The sequence below is a fragment of the Nannobrachium achirus genome (genome assembly GCF_963921795.1).
Source record: "Nannobrachium achirus genome assembly, chromosome: 7".
Classification (NCBI taxonomy): Eukaryota; Metazoa; Chordata; class Actinopteri; order Myctophiformes; family Myctophidae; genus Nannobrachium; species Nannobrachium achirus.
This window is the reverse complement of record NC_137816.1, coordinates 38,403,634-38,417,966: the sequence shown is the minus strand read 5'-3', so window position 1 is coordinate 38,417,966 and position 14,333 is coordinate 38,403,634. Positions and strand designations below refer to the sequence as shown.

General features: G+C 40.6%; 2 protein-coding genes across 2 annotated transcripts in view; both read left to right on the top strand.

Moving 5' to 3' along the window:
- ano5b (anoctamin 5b) overlaps window positions 1-5,141 on the top strand; it is a 47,864-nt gene extending 42,723 nt beyond the window's left edge. Inside the window, exons 16-20 of the mRNA XM_080729973.1 lie at window positions 473-603; window positions 1,222-1,427; window positions 3,029-3,228; window positions 3,800-3,905; window positions 4,785-5,141. Coding sequence (XP_080586099.1) covers window positions 473-603; window positions 1,222-1,427; window positions 3,029-3,228; window positions 3,800-3,905; window positions 4,785-5,021 — 880 coding nt within the window. The 3' untranslated portion in view covers window positions 5,022-5,141. The remainder of the gene's footprint in view (window positions 1-472; window positions 604-1,221; window positions 1,428-3,028; window positions 3,229-3,799; window positions 3,906-4,784) is intronic.
- Window positions 5,142-10,235: 5,094 nt separating this feature from the next.
- Window positions 10,236-14,333, top strand: part of slc17a6b (solute carrier family 17 member 6b) — a gene marked incomplete at both ends in the record, with an annotated part of 21,776 nt that continues 17,678 nt past the window's right edge. Inside the window, one exon of the mRNA XM_080729229.1 lies at window positions 10,236-10,309. Coding sequence (XP_080585355.1) covers window positions 10,236-10,309 — 74 coding nt within the window. The remainder of the gene's footprint in view (window positions 10,310-14,333) is intronic.

The following is a 14,333-nucleotide window of genomic DNA, read 5'->3' as shown; positions in this document are numbered from 1 at the left end:
TTGCTATTTTGGAACACCTGCCTTATCCCTTGGGCCGTTACACCTATCAAACCAATCACCATGCCAGATACCATTGCCTTTAAGAGAAGACTGCGTAAGCCTTTATCCCCAGTGCAATCTGGAGCCCTCTCCCTCTCTGCCCATGAAAGAGCAATAAATGTATAATAAATGTATATTTGATACACATAATTATCACTCACACATTGCTGTTTATAGAGAACTTTAAATGACACTGCTTGTGTTCTGGATTAATTAAATGAAAGGTCTGGTGTGGTTATAGCTGTTTTTCTAAGATCTAAGCTTTGATTGCCTTTAAATAAAACCATATTGAAAGAAGTATCACTGACTTGATAAGAACCAATCTGATTCCAATCGTGTAGGCCACAATAATTGGATTTGGGCTGAAGTGATCTTTTAAGCACACCCTAATTGATATTTATTACTTGGTTGTTCTTAATTGTCTCTCTTGCAGGCTGATGCGAAACTGGTGGGGCAGCAGAAAGGGTCGTAAACAACCGGAGAACCAGTACAGTCGCTGGGAGCAGGACCATGACCTGCTGAACTTCAGCCAGATTGGGTTATTTTATGAGTACCTGGAAATGGGTGAGATACTTACCCACCAGGTCTTGGTTCATATATTGGACAGATAGAATGGCTCCACAAAACCTATTTTATATAAAATATATATGTAAGATCCTAAATTATTATTATTTGGATTTAAAAGCCAAACAAGCATTGGCCAATCATTAATCAGTGTTCTCTTTTAAATCCATTTAGACCTGAACGGAAATCTGTGTCACTTTAGATTTGAACCACTTTAACCATTATTTTATGCTTTAACTATTAAAAAATAGCAGATCTACAAGCTCACAGCTTGTAGATCTGCTATTTTTGAGCAAGTCTTTGAATGCGCAAATCAGTGGTTCTCAAACTTTTTCACTTTCAAGGACCCCCAAAATTACATGTATTTGCCCGCAGACCCCCATCTCAAATCATGTTGTTCCAGGGACAATATCCGAGTTATAAATGTTCGCTTTTAAAAGGATATATTCAAAGAAAATCACGATTTTTCAAAAATAGCAGATCTACAAGCTCGCAGTGCTGCACTCTGTGCCGTGCTGTAAGCTTGTATATCTGCTATTTTTCAATAGTTAAAGCATTAAATAATCCTAGGCCAAAATGGGTTCATCTACTCTCTTCTTGGTCACCCTGTCCCTCCAGTGATCCAGTTTGGCTTCATCACTCTGTTTGTGGCGTCCTTCCCCCTGGCCCCCCTGCTGGCCCTCTGCAACAACATTCTGGAGATCAGGGTGGACGCCTGGAAGTTCACCACACAGTTCAGGCGACCCGTCGCGTCCAAGGCCAGAAACATTGGAGCCTGGCAGGAAATCCTCAACGTGGTGGCCATCTTGTCTGTCGTCACCAATGTGAGCTGTCATTTTGTATTGCAATCTGTTCAGCTTGTACTGTACTGAATTACTGTTTATTGACAAAGGTTCATTGACAATGGTGAGCAATATTGTTTGTGTGTGTGTGTGTGCGTGTTTGTGTGTGTGTGTGTGTGTGTGTGTGTGTGTGTGTGTGTGTGTGTGTGTGTGTGTGTGTGTGTCTGTGTGTGTGTGTGTGTGTGTGTGTGTGTGTGTGTGTGTGTGTGTGTGTGTGTGTGCGTGCGTGCGTGCGTGCGTGCGTGCATGTGTACATGCATGCGTGTGTAATATATTTTCCCCTTACATTTGTTACTTAACATTGCCAGCCAAATTTAAATATGAATGTGTGCTTATAACGCCAGGAAATAGCTATATTTAATCATCATAATCACATCAATTTACCAAGCCACGTTGATATACCATACCACAAAATGACCACTAGAGCGAGCCATAGACCATAGACTGTGGAAGCCCCCATGTTAACCCATGTTAAAACCAAGGTTCACAACATTCAAGGATGGGACGATGACATCGATCCCCATTGACATGAATGGGAGACCCGCGGGCCGCCATCTGAGCTCAATACTGTTCAATTCGTGCTTGATCGTCTAAAACCACCATCGGTATGGGCACCGGAACGTATACAGATGCCACACAGAAAGTTTCCGAATCAAAATCCGACCTAGTGAAGCTGCGTGAGGGTCGGATGGTTTGCATTGAGCCTAGCGGCTAGCAGAGGCCTACGTAAACAGGAAGCTATGGCTTAAAGGTGACGTCATAATCGTATCCTTTTTTTTCACGGTTTACGTCTTTATACTAGCCGAAGGTAAGCTAACCGTTCCGCTCCGTCTATTAACCCAAATTAAAAGCTTAAACAATGCTTTTATATAAAAGTCGATTAAAGTCGCTTGGCAGGGAACTCCATAGTGAGATAGTCGATCTAAAAGTCGACCGGCCCTGACTGAGTTAAAGGGGTACTGTCACCTAAAGGTGTTGAGGGTGACGTGAGCTTCTCTGAAACAGTCTGAAGTTCATGTCACAGTGTAATCTGCCCCTCGCCCCCCAACAACAGCTGACCAGTACGGTGGCATAGCTTAGGGGTAGAGAACCCGTTATTAGAGCAAGAAGGGTTCCCGAAGGGTTCCCAGTTCAAATCCGGGCTCCCCCTGAGTTAATGTCGAAGAGTCCTTGAGCAAGACTCTGAACCCCTAATTGCTCCCGGTGAGTAGGTTGGTGCCTTGCATGGTTTCCTCCGCCACCGGTGTATGAATGTATGGGTGAATGTAATGCACAATCTATGTAAAGCGCCTTGGATAAAAGCGCTACAGTATATAAATGCACCATTTACAGTACAGTAAGTAGTCATACAGTCAGGCTATACAGACAATTAATTTGATTGGCTTATAATTGCGCATCCCCACAATGACATCATAAAAATATTAACTTGTTTTTTAAGATGATTCTTAAAGTGACAGTAACCCTTTAGGTGACAGGCCCCCTATAAAGTGATATTTCACATTCAAAACATTTTTGAAAGCGAAATATCCCTTTAATCTGTATGTAAATAGTTTGACAGTCTCTTGTGCTTTCTCTTTTCTCAGGCATTTATCATGGCGTTCACCTCTGACATGATCCCGCGCCTGGTCTACCTGTATGCCTACAGCGGCACAGAGACCAGTATGATGGGCTACATCAACAACAGCCTATCAGTTTACAACATCTCCCAGATCCCTGCCTACAATATGCCAGAAGTTGGTGAAAGCCCCACCTGGTTTGATAACTCCTCCATCACCAACTGCAGGTACTGACTAGGGATGGGGCGATATTATCGTTTATCGTGATAAAAAAACACTCACGATAATCATATCGTGGAGATTTAATTTATCGTGATATCGTCCTCTGGCATGCACTGGGATCAATTCACCTTTTATTTGCCGAGCTGCATATCCGGTACCACTTAAACCCTCTATAATTGGTCAAAGGTAAAAAAAAATCACTCTCTTTAAATTTTTTTGGCGAATGTTCCGCCCAGGATAATTGATTTTGATTATCGCGATAATATCGTGAATCGCGATTTCTTTCATCACAATAATTGTGATATGAAAAGTTCATATCGTCCCATCGCTACTGGGGACTATGTGTGTGTGACATTAATATTATTTATATTTCAATATCATGCTACCATTGGGGTACAGTCCTTAGATTTGGGATTTGCATGTTTTGGACAGAAATAACTTAAAATATTTTCCACGAATAGCTCCATTTTGTGTTGTTTGGTACTTGTGGAATTTGTGCACATTTGAGAGTTCATTAGGCTTTGCCCCTGCATTATTCATTACATTAGTGACACTACACCTTGTTTATTTGTCCAGGTACCGTGATTACCGCTACCCTCCAGGCCACCAGAGGGAGTATACTCACACTATGCAGTTCTGGCACATCCTGGCAGCTAGAATGGCTTTCATAATTATCATGGAGGTAAATAAAAAGTTCACTATCCTTCGATTAGGACTGTCTTCTAAAATTCAATGAATCGACGCGTCATTTTAAGCCCCCGGAATCGACGCCAATTGTTTGAGTCGAGCCGTCGAAAATATATATTTTTTATCACACCAGTTACTGTGGTGCGGTATCGCTACTTTCTATCAATGCGTCGCGTCTCCACTCCAGTTACTGCAGCACCACTTTTTTTTTTTTTTTTTTTACTTTTTCTAACATAAACGACGCGTCGGAATAACCCCCGCGACTCGAGTCGACTTGCTAAATCCTGAGTCGAAGACAGCTCTACCTTCGATATCCTTCGAGAAACCACTTCTTTCTAGTTCTCTGCAGCAACAGGTGCTCTAAAACAGGGGTCTTCAACAGGGGGTCCGGGACCCCTAGGGGGTCCTCAGTGTTACTACAGGGGGTCCTCCAAATCTTTGAGTGATAGAAAGTTTTTATTCTCCTTTTTTACTGTAACCACTTGAACCCTAGCGTCCAAATTCAGAGAATTTTTGACAAAAATAGCTCACAACGCCTCGTGCTGCGAGGCATTGTGGATCAGCTATTTTTGGCTAGCTTTGGTGTAGTGGGGAAAAAGAGCAGCCAAATACAGAGTGAAAGGTCAAGTGTTTTAATTATTGACGGTTCATTTGGTTAAATATCTGAAAACACAAATTTACATGATTGCAAAATACACTGATGTTTGTGCTGTCAAAAGACAAAACTATATGGAATCTATTTACAGGTTGTGGGGGTCCCTGCTTCATCTCTCTCTCAACTAAGGGGTCCTTGGCCTGAAAAGGTCGAAGACCCCTGCTCTAAAACATTTGTTACTAGATAATATTCAAAGACTCTCTGCCTCTCCTTCTCCAGCATGTGGTGTTTGTGGTGAAGTTCTTTGTGGCGTGGCTCATCCCCGACATTCCATCGGACGTGAAGGCTCGGATCAAACGTGAACGATACCTGATCCAGGAATACCTGCATAACTACGAGGTGGAGAAACTCAAGCTTCAGCTGAGTGCCAGTTTCATGACAGAGTCGCGGTCAGAGCTGTACCCTGGGTTCTGCTCTGCTACAGACAAGCACAAAGTGCTATCAGAGTGCCTGTAGTGTCACCCCCTCCAACCACCACCCACGACTATATATCGTTGTTGTCGGGTGGAAACATTTTATGTCCAAAACCGTTTTGTATTTTTCATTTTAAAAATGAGTTAAACTAGTGAGCCGATCTACAAGCACACAACGGCTCGCACCGCGAGGCGTTGTGTGCTTGTAGATCGGCTGTTTTCACTACTTTTGTGCAACGGCCTTGTATGATGAAGCAGGGCTTTGCTTTGCGAAGAAATGTACAAATTTGATACTTGGAGATACAAGATTTCTGCCCGACAGTGACGATATGGGAGTTCAGTGTCGACCAAAAACATATCAAGGGCTTCTATCAGTTAAATTAAAAGTGTTATTATCTATTTATAGTAAAAAAGCAGCTGTAAAACTGTACTCCTATATTAGGATCTGTGTAGAGGCAGCAAGATATGTGATGTTGACTTACTTACTGTTAAAATATTCCACATCCACTTGTTGAAGGCTTTTTTTGCACTTTTCTCAGTCTGTGCCATAGCAGATTGCTGGCAGGGTGTTATGGTGACAGTGGGATACGAGAGAGATGGTAATGACAATCGCAGTTAACATTCCCAAGTTAAAGCCATCTATTTAGCTGTGTGTTCTCTCCAGTGTATATATCTTGACTGAAAGAAATATTACCCTGAATGTGATGTAGGCAATGGCCTTTAGAGCCATTCAAATATCAACTGCTTGTGATGCTTCATATTAGAATGTAATGATGAAGAGGTGTGAACCCTTCTGACAAATCTTGTGCGTCACATTTGAAAGGTTTGAGAGTCTACATGCCTGCTGTTATTATCTCATTCAAATGGTCTGACTCCCCTTGTTCCTTTTTAGATTCACGAATGAACAGTTAGAATACTTATCTAACATTCTTAATGTTTAGAAAATGAGACGTGAAAACATCACTCGTCTGAAAACCTATGTTATGTATTTCCATTTTGCAAAAGACCTCACCATCACATAAAAACCACTTCAACATTTTTGTTGTACATGTTTCAGTTGACCTATACAGCTGGGTTATAAGATGTGTGTTTTGGGAGAATAGTCGGTTTAAGCTATCAATTTCAGTACCTCCGATATATTATGGTACTGATTTCATATGTTCTGCCTACTAGGAATCATAGATTATTTATTATCAAATGTACAATCCCATTAATGTGTCTATGGCACACACAACCTGCTGTGGGACCAAACAGAAGTGTTAACAAACATGTCACACGTATACATGTTGAGGAAAGAGTGATGATACACTGGTACCTAAGAGGATGTTATGAAAAGCAGGGTGTGTGCTTTTAATGTTGAACAGAGATATTTGCACTCCCAAATGATTGTTATTTCTCTGCTGTTGTGACAGCTCCTCCTTGGTCTTCTCTCCTATTCGTCTCAAATCTGAAGAAGAGCTGTGCTCACGACAGCAGTAAAATAAAAATCCAACAGCAGAAAATAATAATCATTTTAGTGGGGGTGATTGTGGATATCTGTGTTCAACAAGGTATCTTTTGAACCAGCACCCTATTTAATGGGCATTTGAGATTTGCATGTCTTTTTTTATCATATCTTGGTGGTTTTGCCTTCCTAGTTGCAGATTGATTATTGTCAGTATACTGTGGCTCGCCTATTAATCATCATCCCTGTGTCTGTCTTTATGATGGGTGTTGATTAATCATTATTGAATTCAAATGGACCATTGAATTCATTTGGGACTTTATGGTAAACATGTGAATATGGATTTTAGTGATAACTGTTAATACAAGAGTGTTTTGCAATTAAGTTGCATCAGAAGTTCGTTATTTATTGACACGTGGCTGGTTCCTAAAATGTTTGTGGCTGAAGTCAATTCTTTATTTTTTACCTTTGTTAACTTTATAGAACTACGTCTAATTGTATGCATTTAACTACTTGAGCATAAATGTTATAAATTTACATTTTAAATGTCTACTTCTGCTACAAATATGATTGAAACCCAGTCCTTATTTCAGTTCTTTATAGCAGCTTAGCCCTTATTAGGTTGTTTGTATTCAAACTTTCTTAATTCTTTGCAGCTTAGTCTTGCACCTTTGTGTTCTTTGTATGTTTCTATTCTAACTTATTGTACTGATTCGTGGTAGGCCTATGCTGTGCTTTATGCACTTATTCCAAATGTTCCAGGTACCATTATTCACTTTTTGACAGTCAAAGCGTTTACATAACTTTCAGTGTTTGACATAAATAATATGCAGACAGATTTGTGTCTGTTCTCTGTAAAGAAGAAGAAAAGATGACACAGGTGACTTAACGGCTGATCCTCTAAAGTGCAAGATCAATTTTACTGCCGCAAAACACATGCCTTAAATATTTATGTTTACCCATTTTGTATGTTTTTTTTTTCTAAGGACAACATTGTCTATTGCAATTCAAATTTGTCATATTTCATACTGTTGTTCTATAGGCTAGTCTTTTTATTGCACGCTGGCCATGTTTTGTCTGCACGAATTGCTTTTGAGTGAATGCTTTGCAAATTGAAATGTAATGTTACTGTTGTCTAATAGAGAATACATAATTACAGTCATGGTAACATTGATAATAAATGAAGAAATACTCAAATAAACTTGTTTCCTGTCAGTGGATGTGCTATGTCACCCGATGTCCCCCTTTGCGTGCATGGGACAGTCCCACATTTCCATGATTTTTCAGGCTTCCCACAAATTGAGACCCTGTCCCACATTGTGACTGCCAGGCTCCAGTAATAGGTGTTGATAGGTGAGCAAGCTAGACTGGACCACACTGGACACGTACAATATTGCTAGCAGCACGTGAATACATTATGGTACTAGGATATCCTCCTAATGATTGGCTTTCCATTGTAAATCTCTCTCATTGTCTCTTTTCCTGCAAGATGTTTTTAAGCCTGTTACAATAACATGAGAAATATCCCCCCAAAACCATAGGCAGTATCAAATTACCTCAAAGCATTTAATAGCAACTTTATAACCTATGCTGCTATTAACCACCCCGCCTGCCCGTTCCACATTGTCCCACACAGTACTTCTGTCCCTCAAATGAACAAATTTGGATCTGGTCACCCTAGCTATGTGTTGATGTTTTGATGTTATGCTCTTGAAACTGATATTATCCTAGATAAAGTACTATGTTCTATCCGTCTGTCTTTCAATTTTATATGAGATACTTAAAGTGTGGTTCCTGTGGAAATAAGCCTCGGCTTTCTAGGATCTCCTTTTAGTTGACCTTGTACCAGTGATTTGTACTGTCATGAAACTGTACTTTTTTCTATTGCAAACTTCTAATACATTCTTCAGTCAATCAGTTGGATGAGCACCAGATGGCGCTCAAGCTCCACGAAACATTCAGGAATAACCTAAGACCTAGTAGATTGTCTTCCCATTCCTTTGTGTTCAAATTTGATAAGCCTATACTTATAAGACCAACATCAGCATATTATTATTATGATGATGATGATGATGATGATGATGATGATGATGATGATGATGATTATTGCCAGACCCATGAAATGGGTAGGCCTACATAAGCAAATGTCGGTCTGTCCGGGTTTTCTATATAAAGGGTATATATGATGATGACATGATGATGACATGCCTACAAAAGGCATGATGTCATAAATGATGATGACAGACAGGGGGTCTGGCACAACCAGGTTGACCTGGTCTAGTTGTTATAATAATTAGGCTATTATTATAATTAGGCTATAATTATTATTATGTGTATCCCAGTATCTTCCCCTATATCGTCGTATCAAACAAAGTATTCAAATTAAGTCTTACAAGTGCTGCGTTTGTGTGCGTGAGAGGGGGAAGGGGTAGGGGAGAATCATAGAATCAAGATGCCTAAATTATTGATGGGTTCCTTGGGTGGTGAGAGGCTTTATTCGGGGGGATATCCACTCCTGTTCATTTAGTTTCCATGGCACCGCCCCTGTCTGGGAGCTAGTTTTCATATATGCCATTGGCTACCCTGTTAAAGCACAAGAAATGGCACTGGCGACGAGAAACAGAAATAATGCCTATTTAAGCCTACCGTATTTTTGCACCATATAGCCCAGCTATAGAATACGCAAATTAGTTTTTGACCATAACTTATATCCATATTTTTTAAACGACTGACACATAATTTAAACCAGTGGTCCGGGGACCACCAGTGGTCCTTGAGGGGGTTCCATTTTTTGTAGATCTTGACTTTAACTCTTGAGAGTGTAACGTGAAATTTGGGAAAATGAGAAATCACGCTCTCAAGAGTTAAATTATCGTTAATCGTCTGCAGTACTTATTTTACAAGAAGTCCACACAATTAGAGAATGTAGACGGATTGTCTCCAGCCACCCATACAGTATGAAATTGTGGACAAAATCTTATCCAATGACAACAACATCTGAGGCATCTCATCTTGGCTCAAATGCTGAATAAATGATGGTCCTTGACTATTGATGTGAAAAGGGTTGAAAACCAAGTCATGCTATTATTCGAGCATGTATAGACTCGAGCGCTTCGTGCTGTCGCTGACCTTGGTGCTGAAGCTGAACCACCACAGGTCTGAGGGAGAGAGAGACACAGAGAGAGAGAGAGAGGGAGAGAGAGAGAGGGAGAGAGAGAGAGAGGGAGAGAGAGAGAGGGAGAGAGAGAGAGAGAGAGGGAGAGAGAGGGAGAGAGAGAGAGAGAGAGAGAGAGAGAGAGAGAGAGAGAGAGAGAGAGAGAGAGAGAGAGAGAGAGGCGTCTCTCTCCCTTTGATTTACCGAGGCACACCTCCTTCACACACCCACTGACGCTTTTTTTTGCGGTTAAGATTTATTTGAAATATCCCTTGTTTTCTGGGAGATATATAACCACCGTGTTATTATCGACGCCGGTGTATATTTGATCTAGTGTTTATTTTTTTTCACTCTCTGCGTGATGGATATTCACGTCTCCGCTGTAGCACGTTGTTGGGCGAGAGAGAACAGTTAGTAGTGAATGAGGGGCCACAGCTCGACTGATTTTCTCACATGAAGGTGTTTTTGGCGCTCGGCGTGAGTTTTGTCGTCCTCGGTAGCGTTTCTGCACAGAAATAGCAGCAGCGGCGGCGGCGGCGGTATATTTTTTAATTTTATTTTATTCGTTGTCTTTACCGCTCCATCGCGCGCTGTATATCAAGATGCTCAAACATTAGAAAATCAAACAGAGAAACAGGCCTACACAGCAGACACTGGACATGGAGTCCACCAAGATGAGAGCCGCGGCGGGGGTGAAGGAATTTGCGGGGAAGGCTTTGGGTCACATGCACAAGTAAGTTGACCATCCATCCATCCCAGCCCTTTTATCTTTGCTTTAATTGACATGTCCGATTGATCCTCGTTTTAATATCGCATGCATTTTTCAGGCTCATTTATTATTACCGCACAACTGTCATGGTGCGTAGGTAGGCTGTTTGCCCCCCTCCCCCTCCTTATTAAAAAAAAACACCTACATGCACAACTTGCAGCCACCTTTAGTCACGCCTCTAGAACAGTGGTTTTCAATCCTTTTCATAGCAAGGTCCATTATTTAGGCTATTTGAGGCATTTGAGCCTCGGATCACCGTTTGACGAGATGTTGTCCACAATTCCATGATTGAGGTGGTACCATAGGAGATACATAAGCAAAACGTTAAAATAAAAATAAAATAAAATCTACATTCTTCAATTGTGTAGACTTCTTGTAAATTAAGTAGTGCAGATGTTTTAACAATACTTGAACTCTTGAGATCATAAAATGAAACCAAATGGACCCAAAATTAAAGATCTATAAAGGGTCTAATTGGTTGCCAACTCTCTCCATCGTTTAACTGTGGGGACCTCCTGGAACCCCCTCGGACCGGGACCACTGGTGGTCCCCGGACCACTGGTTGAAAACCATTGCTCTAGAAGCATGCAATTTGGGGGCGACTACAACAAGTGGATGCAAAGAGAATGACCAAATGCTTTAATCAAAATTAAACTAATCTGAATACAAACCCACTGTTTCATTTAGACAAAAAAAAGCTATCTTTTATTGAGAAATGTGTTGTATTTCATACTGCCCGAAAGAACAATATGTCACACACCTTCGTGACATTAATAGATATGCACAATCTGGCTACATCACAGGATTTGGATGCAAATATTCAGCCGTTTGAGCTTTTGAGAAATAAATGAAATTTATTGACAGATGTTTTTAAAATACAAATTTGACGCTCATGTCTTAAGAAAATGTTGATTTGATTTTGTTTCGTTCTGATAACGTTACATTTTCGTTTAAACGCTGCATGGAAATGTTGCCATTTGATTTTCGAAGTATTTCTCTGATTAAATGGCTAAACGAAATCAACAAGAATGTGGTGCCTTGATGTTCTGAAAATTATGGAAGGCACAGAAAACGTTTGTTTCAATAATAATAACAATAATTTCTAAAAGCAGTAAAGCATTATAATACATTATAGGATAATTCCAGGCAACCGGTTTCTGCAGATTTCATAATTTGTGTGGGTCGTCCTGTGAAAACATTTAACAATTATTTGTGCCTTTATTACACATTTGAGTTTGAGGCCTTTTTTTACTCCTTGCTCACCCAATGCCGTCTCGAAATTTCGTTATTTTCTCTACAGTTTTGATTATATAATTCTGCGTGTGACCGAATGCATCGAATTCATTAAAATCCCTCGTGCACTAATTGCAGGGGAGGGGGGAGTAAAGAATTTCAGGCATGCCCATAGATGTGTTTGCCACGAGAAGCGAGCTGCTGTTCAGTGAATGCTAATGAGGATGCTGCAATGCGGTATAGCCAGGGCGCATCTTTGCCTTTTCATCTCTGGAAAGATGAAGTTTATTTGTGCCATGTTTTAATGTGTATTTAGTGGACGCTGGTTTATTTCCCACACTGGATTAAAATCCGTTGCCGTGCTGTTTTGAGTCTGTTGAACGTATAGACATCGGGCCTATAGAATCCAGGCCTATAGGCTAGGCTGTTACACAATGGTTCCTCCTCATTGTTGCAGTCAGACAGAAACCTCATATAATTTCCATATTTCAAGAAATCCAAGTTATAAACTAAATTGGGTCCATAACTGGAGTAAAGTAATCCCCCCCATTTCCTGAAAACCAATCGTTTTGGACATACGAGGTTTCCGCCGGACATACAGCGACGTCATCCATGCAGAACACAAGTGCTACAGCTAGTAGAGGAGTCACGTCGTCCGTGACAGTAACGATCACGCTGTCCGCGCACGAGGTGAGGTGTCTCCCCCCCTCCCCCTCCCCTGTCTTCTTCCCCTTAATGAAATTTGAAGGAATTCCCCATGTAGGCCTACTATCATGTCGTGACTCCCAACCCAGGGAGGGAATAGCCTAACCTTTTTCATTTCAAGGACTCCCCACATTTTTGATGCATTTAAAAAAAAAATCTGGGACCACAATCCACACTATAGGCCTTTAAATTAGTCGATAAATCTACACAAAGTATTACTAGAAATTGAGCAAAATTCCTTTTAGCCTACACTCCTGAAGATACAGTCTAGACCCATGCCTCCCTTAAGACCCTGATTGATCGATTGATTGATTGAATGATTGATTGATTGATTGATCCAATACTTTATTAGCAATTTGCTAAATAAGCACAAAAAGTAGGCTACAGTTATCCAAAAGGATGCTAAAGGGATTAAACCCAAGAAAGCGTGTTTCCATTGGGGCCCTGCATGTTGTGCTTAATTAATCGAAGGACCATTGCCCTTATAGACAGGTCGTGACTGTAGTGTCTGCATGATGAGTGACTGGTGATCTCCCTGCATCATTTAGGCAGTGGTGGAAAAAGTATTCACATAATTTTACTTATCAATACTGCTTTAGGCTATAGAAATATATATAGAAAGTAAAGTCCCTAATTGAATTCAGTGTGGCATCAAAATATGCACGTACCAAGAGTAACCAAAATGTTTGAAAATAGCAGATAGCCTACAACGTGAGCTTTGCACGCTTGTAGAGCTTGTCTGCTATTTTCTAATAGCTTATAGGTATAAAATAGGGCTAACGTGGTTTATGTTTTATAATATTATAATTTATATCTGCAAAGTAACTATAGTAAAGTTCTCAAATAAATATAGTGGAATAAAAAGTACAATAGTTAGATCCGAGAAGTAGTGGAGTAGAAGTAAAAGTATTGGAAATTGGAAATACTCAAGTAAAGTAGGCCTACAGATATACCTATTACTTGAGTAGTAGATGTTGATGTAGGCCTATTGATGTATTACCTTGCTTGTTGTAAATCGCTCTGGATTAAGAGCGTCTGCTAAATGCCTAAATTGTAAATTGTAGCCTACTTAGTTACTTTACACCATCTTATTTCATAGACAGACCGTGACAGTCTGTCAGTATAGTGTAGACCAGGGGTGCCCAACCTTTTTTGACCCAAGGTCTACTTTGAAAATGTGCCACCTAGCTGAGGGCTACCAGCCCAAAATGTACCGTAACACCCATTCAATATACATGTAAAAAACAGAAAATATTAATAGATATTATAACATTGTACTCACTGTACTGTACTGTAATCATACTGTATAGTAGGAATTGTAATTGAATGAAACGATTGCAACTTCTCACATTGGGCATACAGACAGCATGACCATTTATTGCACACTCTGCATATTATGCACTGACAACACAGTTTAGTTTTTTTTTCTTTTTTTATAGTTTTTTTTATAGTTTTTTTTATAGTTTTTTTTTTGTCCTTTATTCCATGTCAGTCTCTCTACCTTAGTGGGAAACCTGGCACTGGGAAGAGGAGGCTAGCTTGTCAAAGTCAGGGTTGTATGAGCTGGTTGCAAGTTTTAGGCAGGCCACAAGGTGCTCATCTGTCATTGTGGCTCTGTACTTTGACTTGATGAACTTCATGTGAGAAAAAGCAGACTCACACAGGTACGTTGATCCAAATTCAAATGGGTCTGAGCGGCTTTGGAGCGAGGAATTTCCTCCGCTCCATTCCTCCGCTCCGCTCCGCTCCAAGCCGACCCTATTGGGGCCGCGCGCCGCATGTTTCCAACAAAACAGAGCCGTGCGCAGTAGCCTACTAGTGCAGTGAAGCCTTGTTGGCACCGCGGAGATGGAGAGGAGAACAGACAGAAAATTCCCTTTATCACGATTTCACTCATCCACACACGTAGACTATGTTTATAATACATAGCCTAAGCCTACCTTGTGTCAGTTAAGTTATATATCACCAGCCAGTCAACGGATACGAATTCAAGTGAGACTGATTGAAAAACACACGCCACGACTCGCCTCCGTCTCTCGGTTGTGGTGAT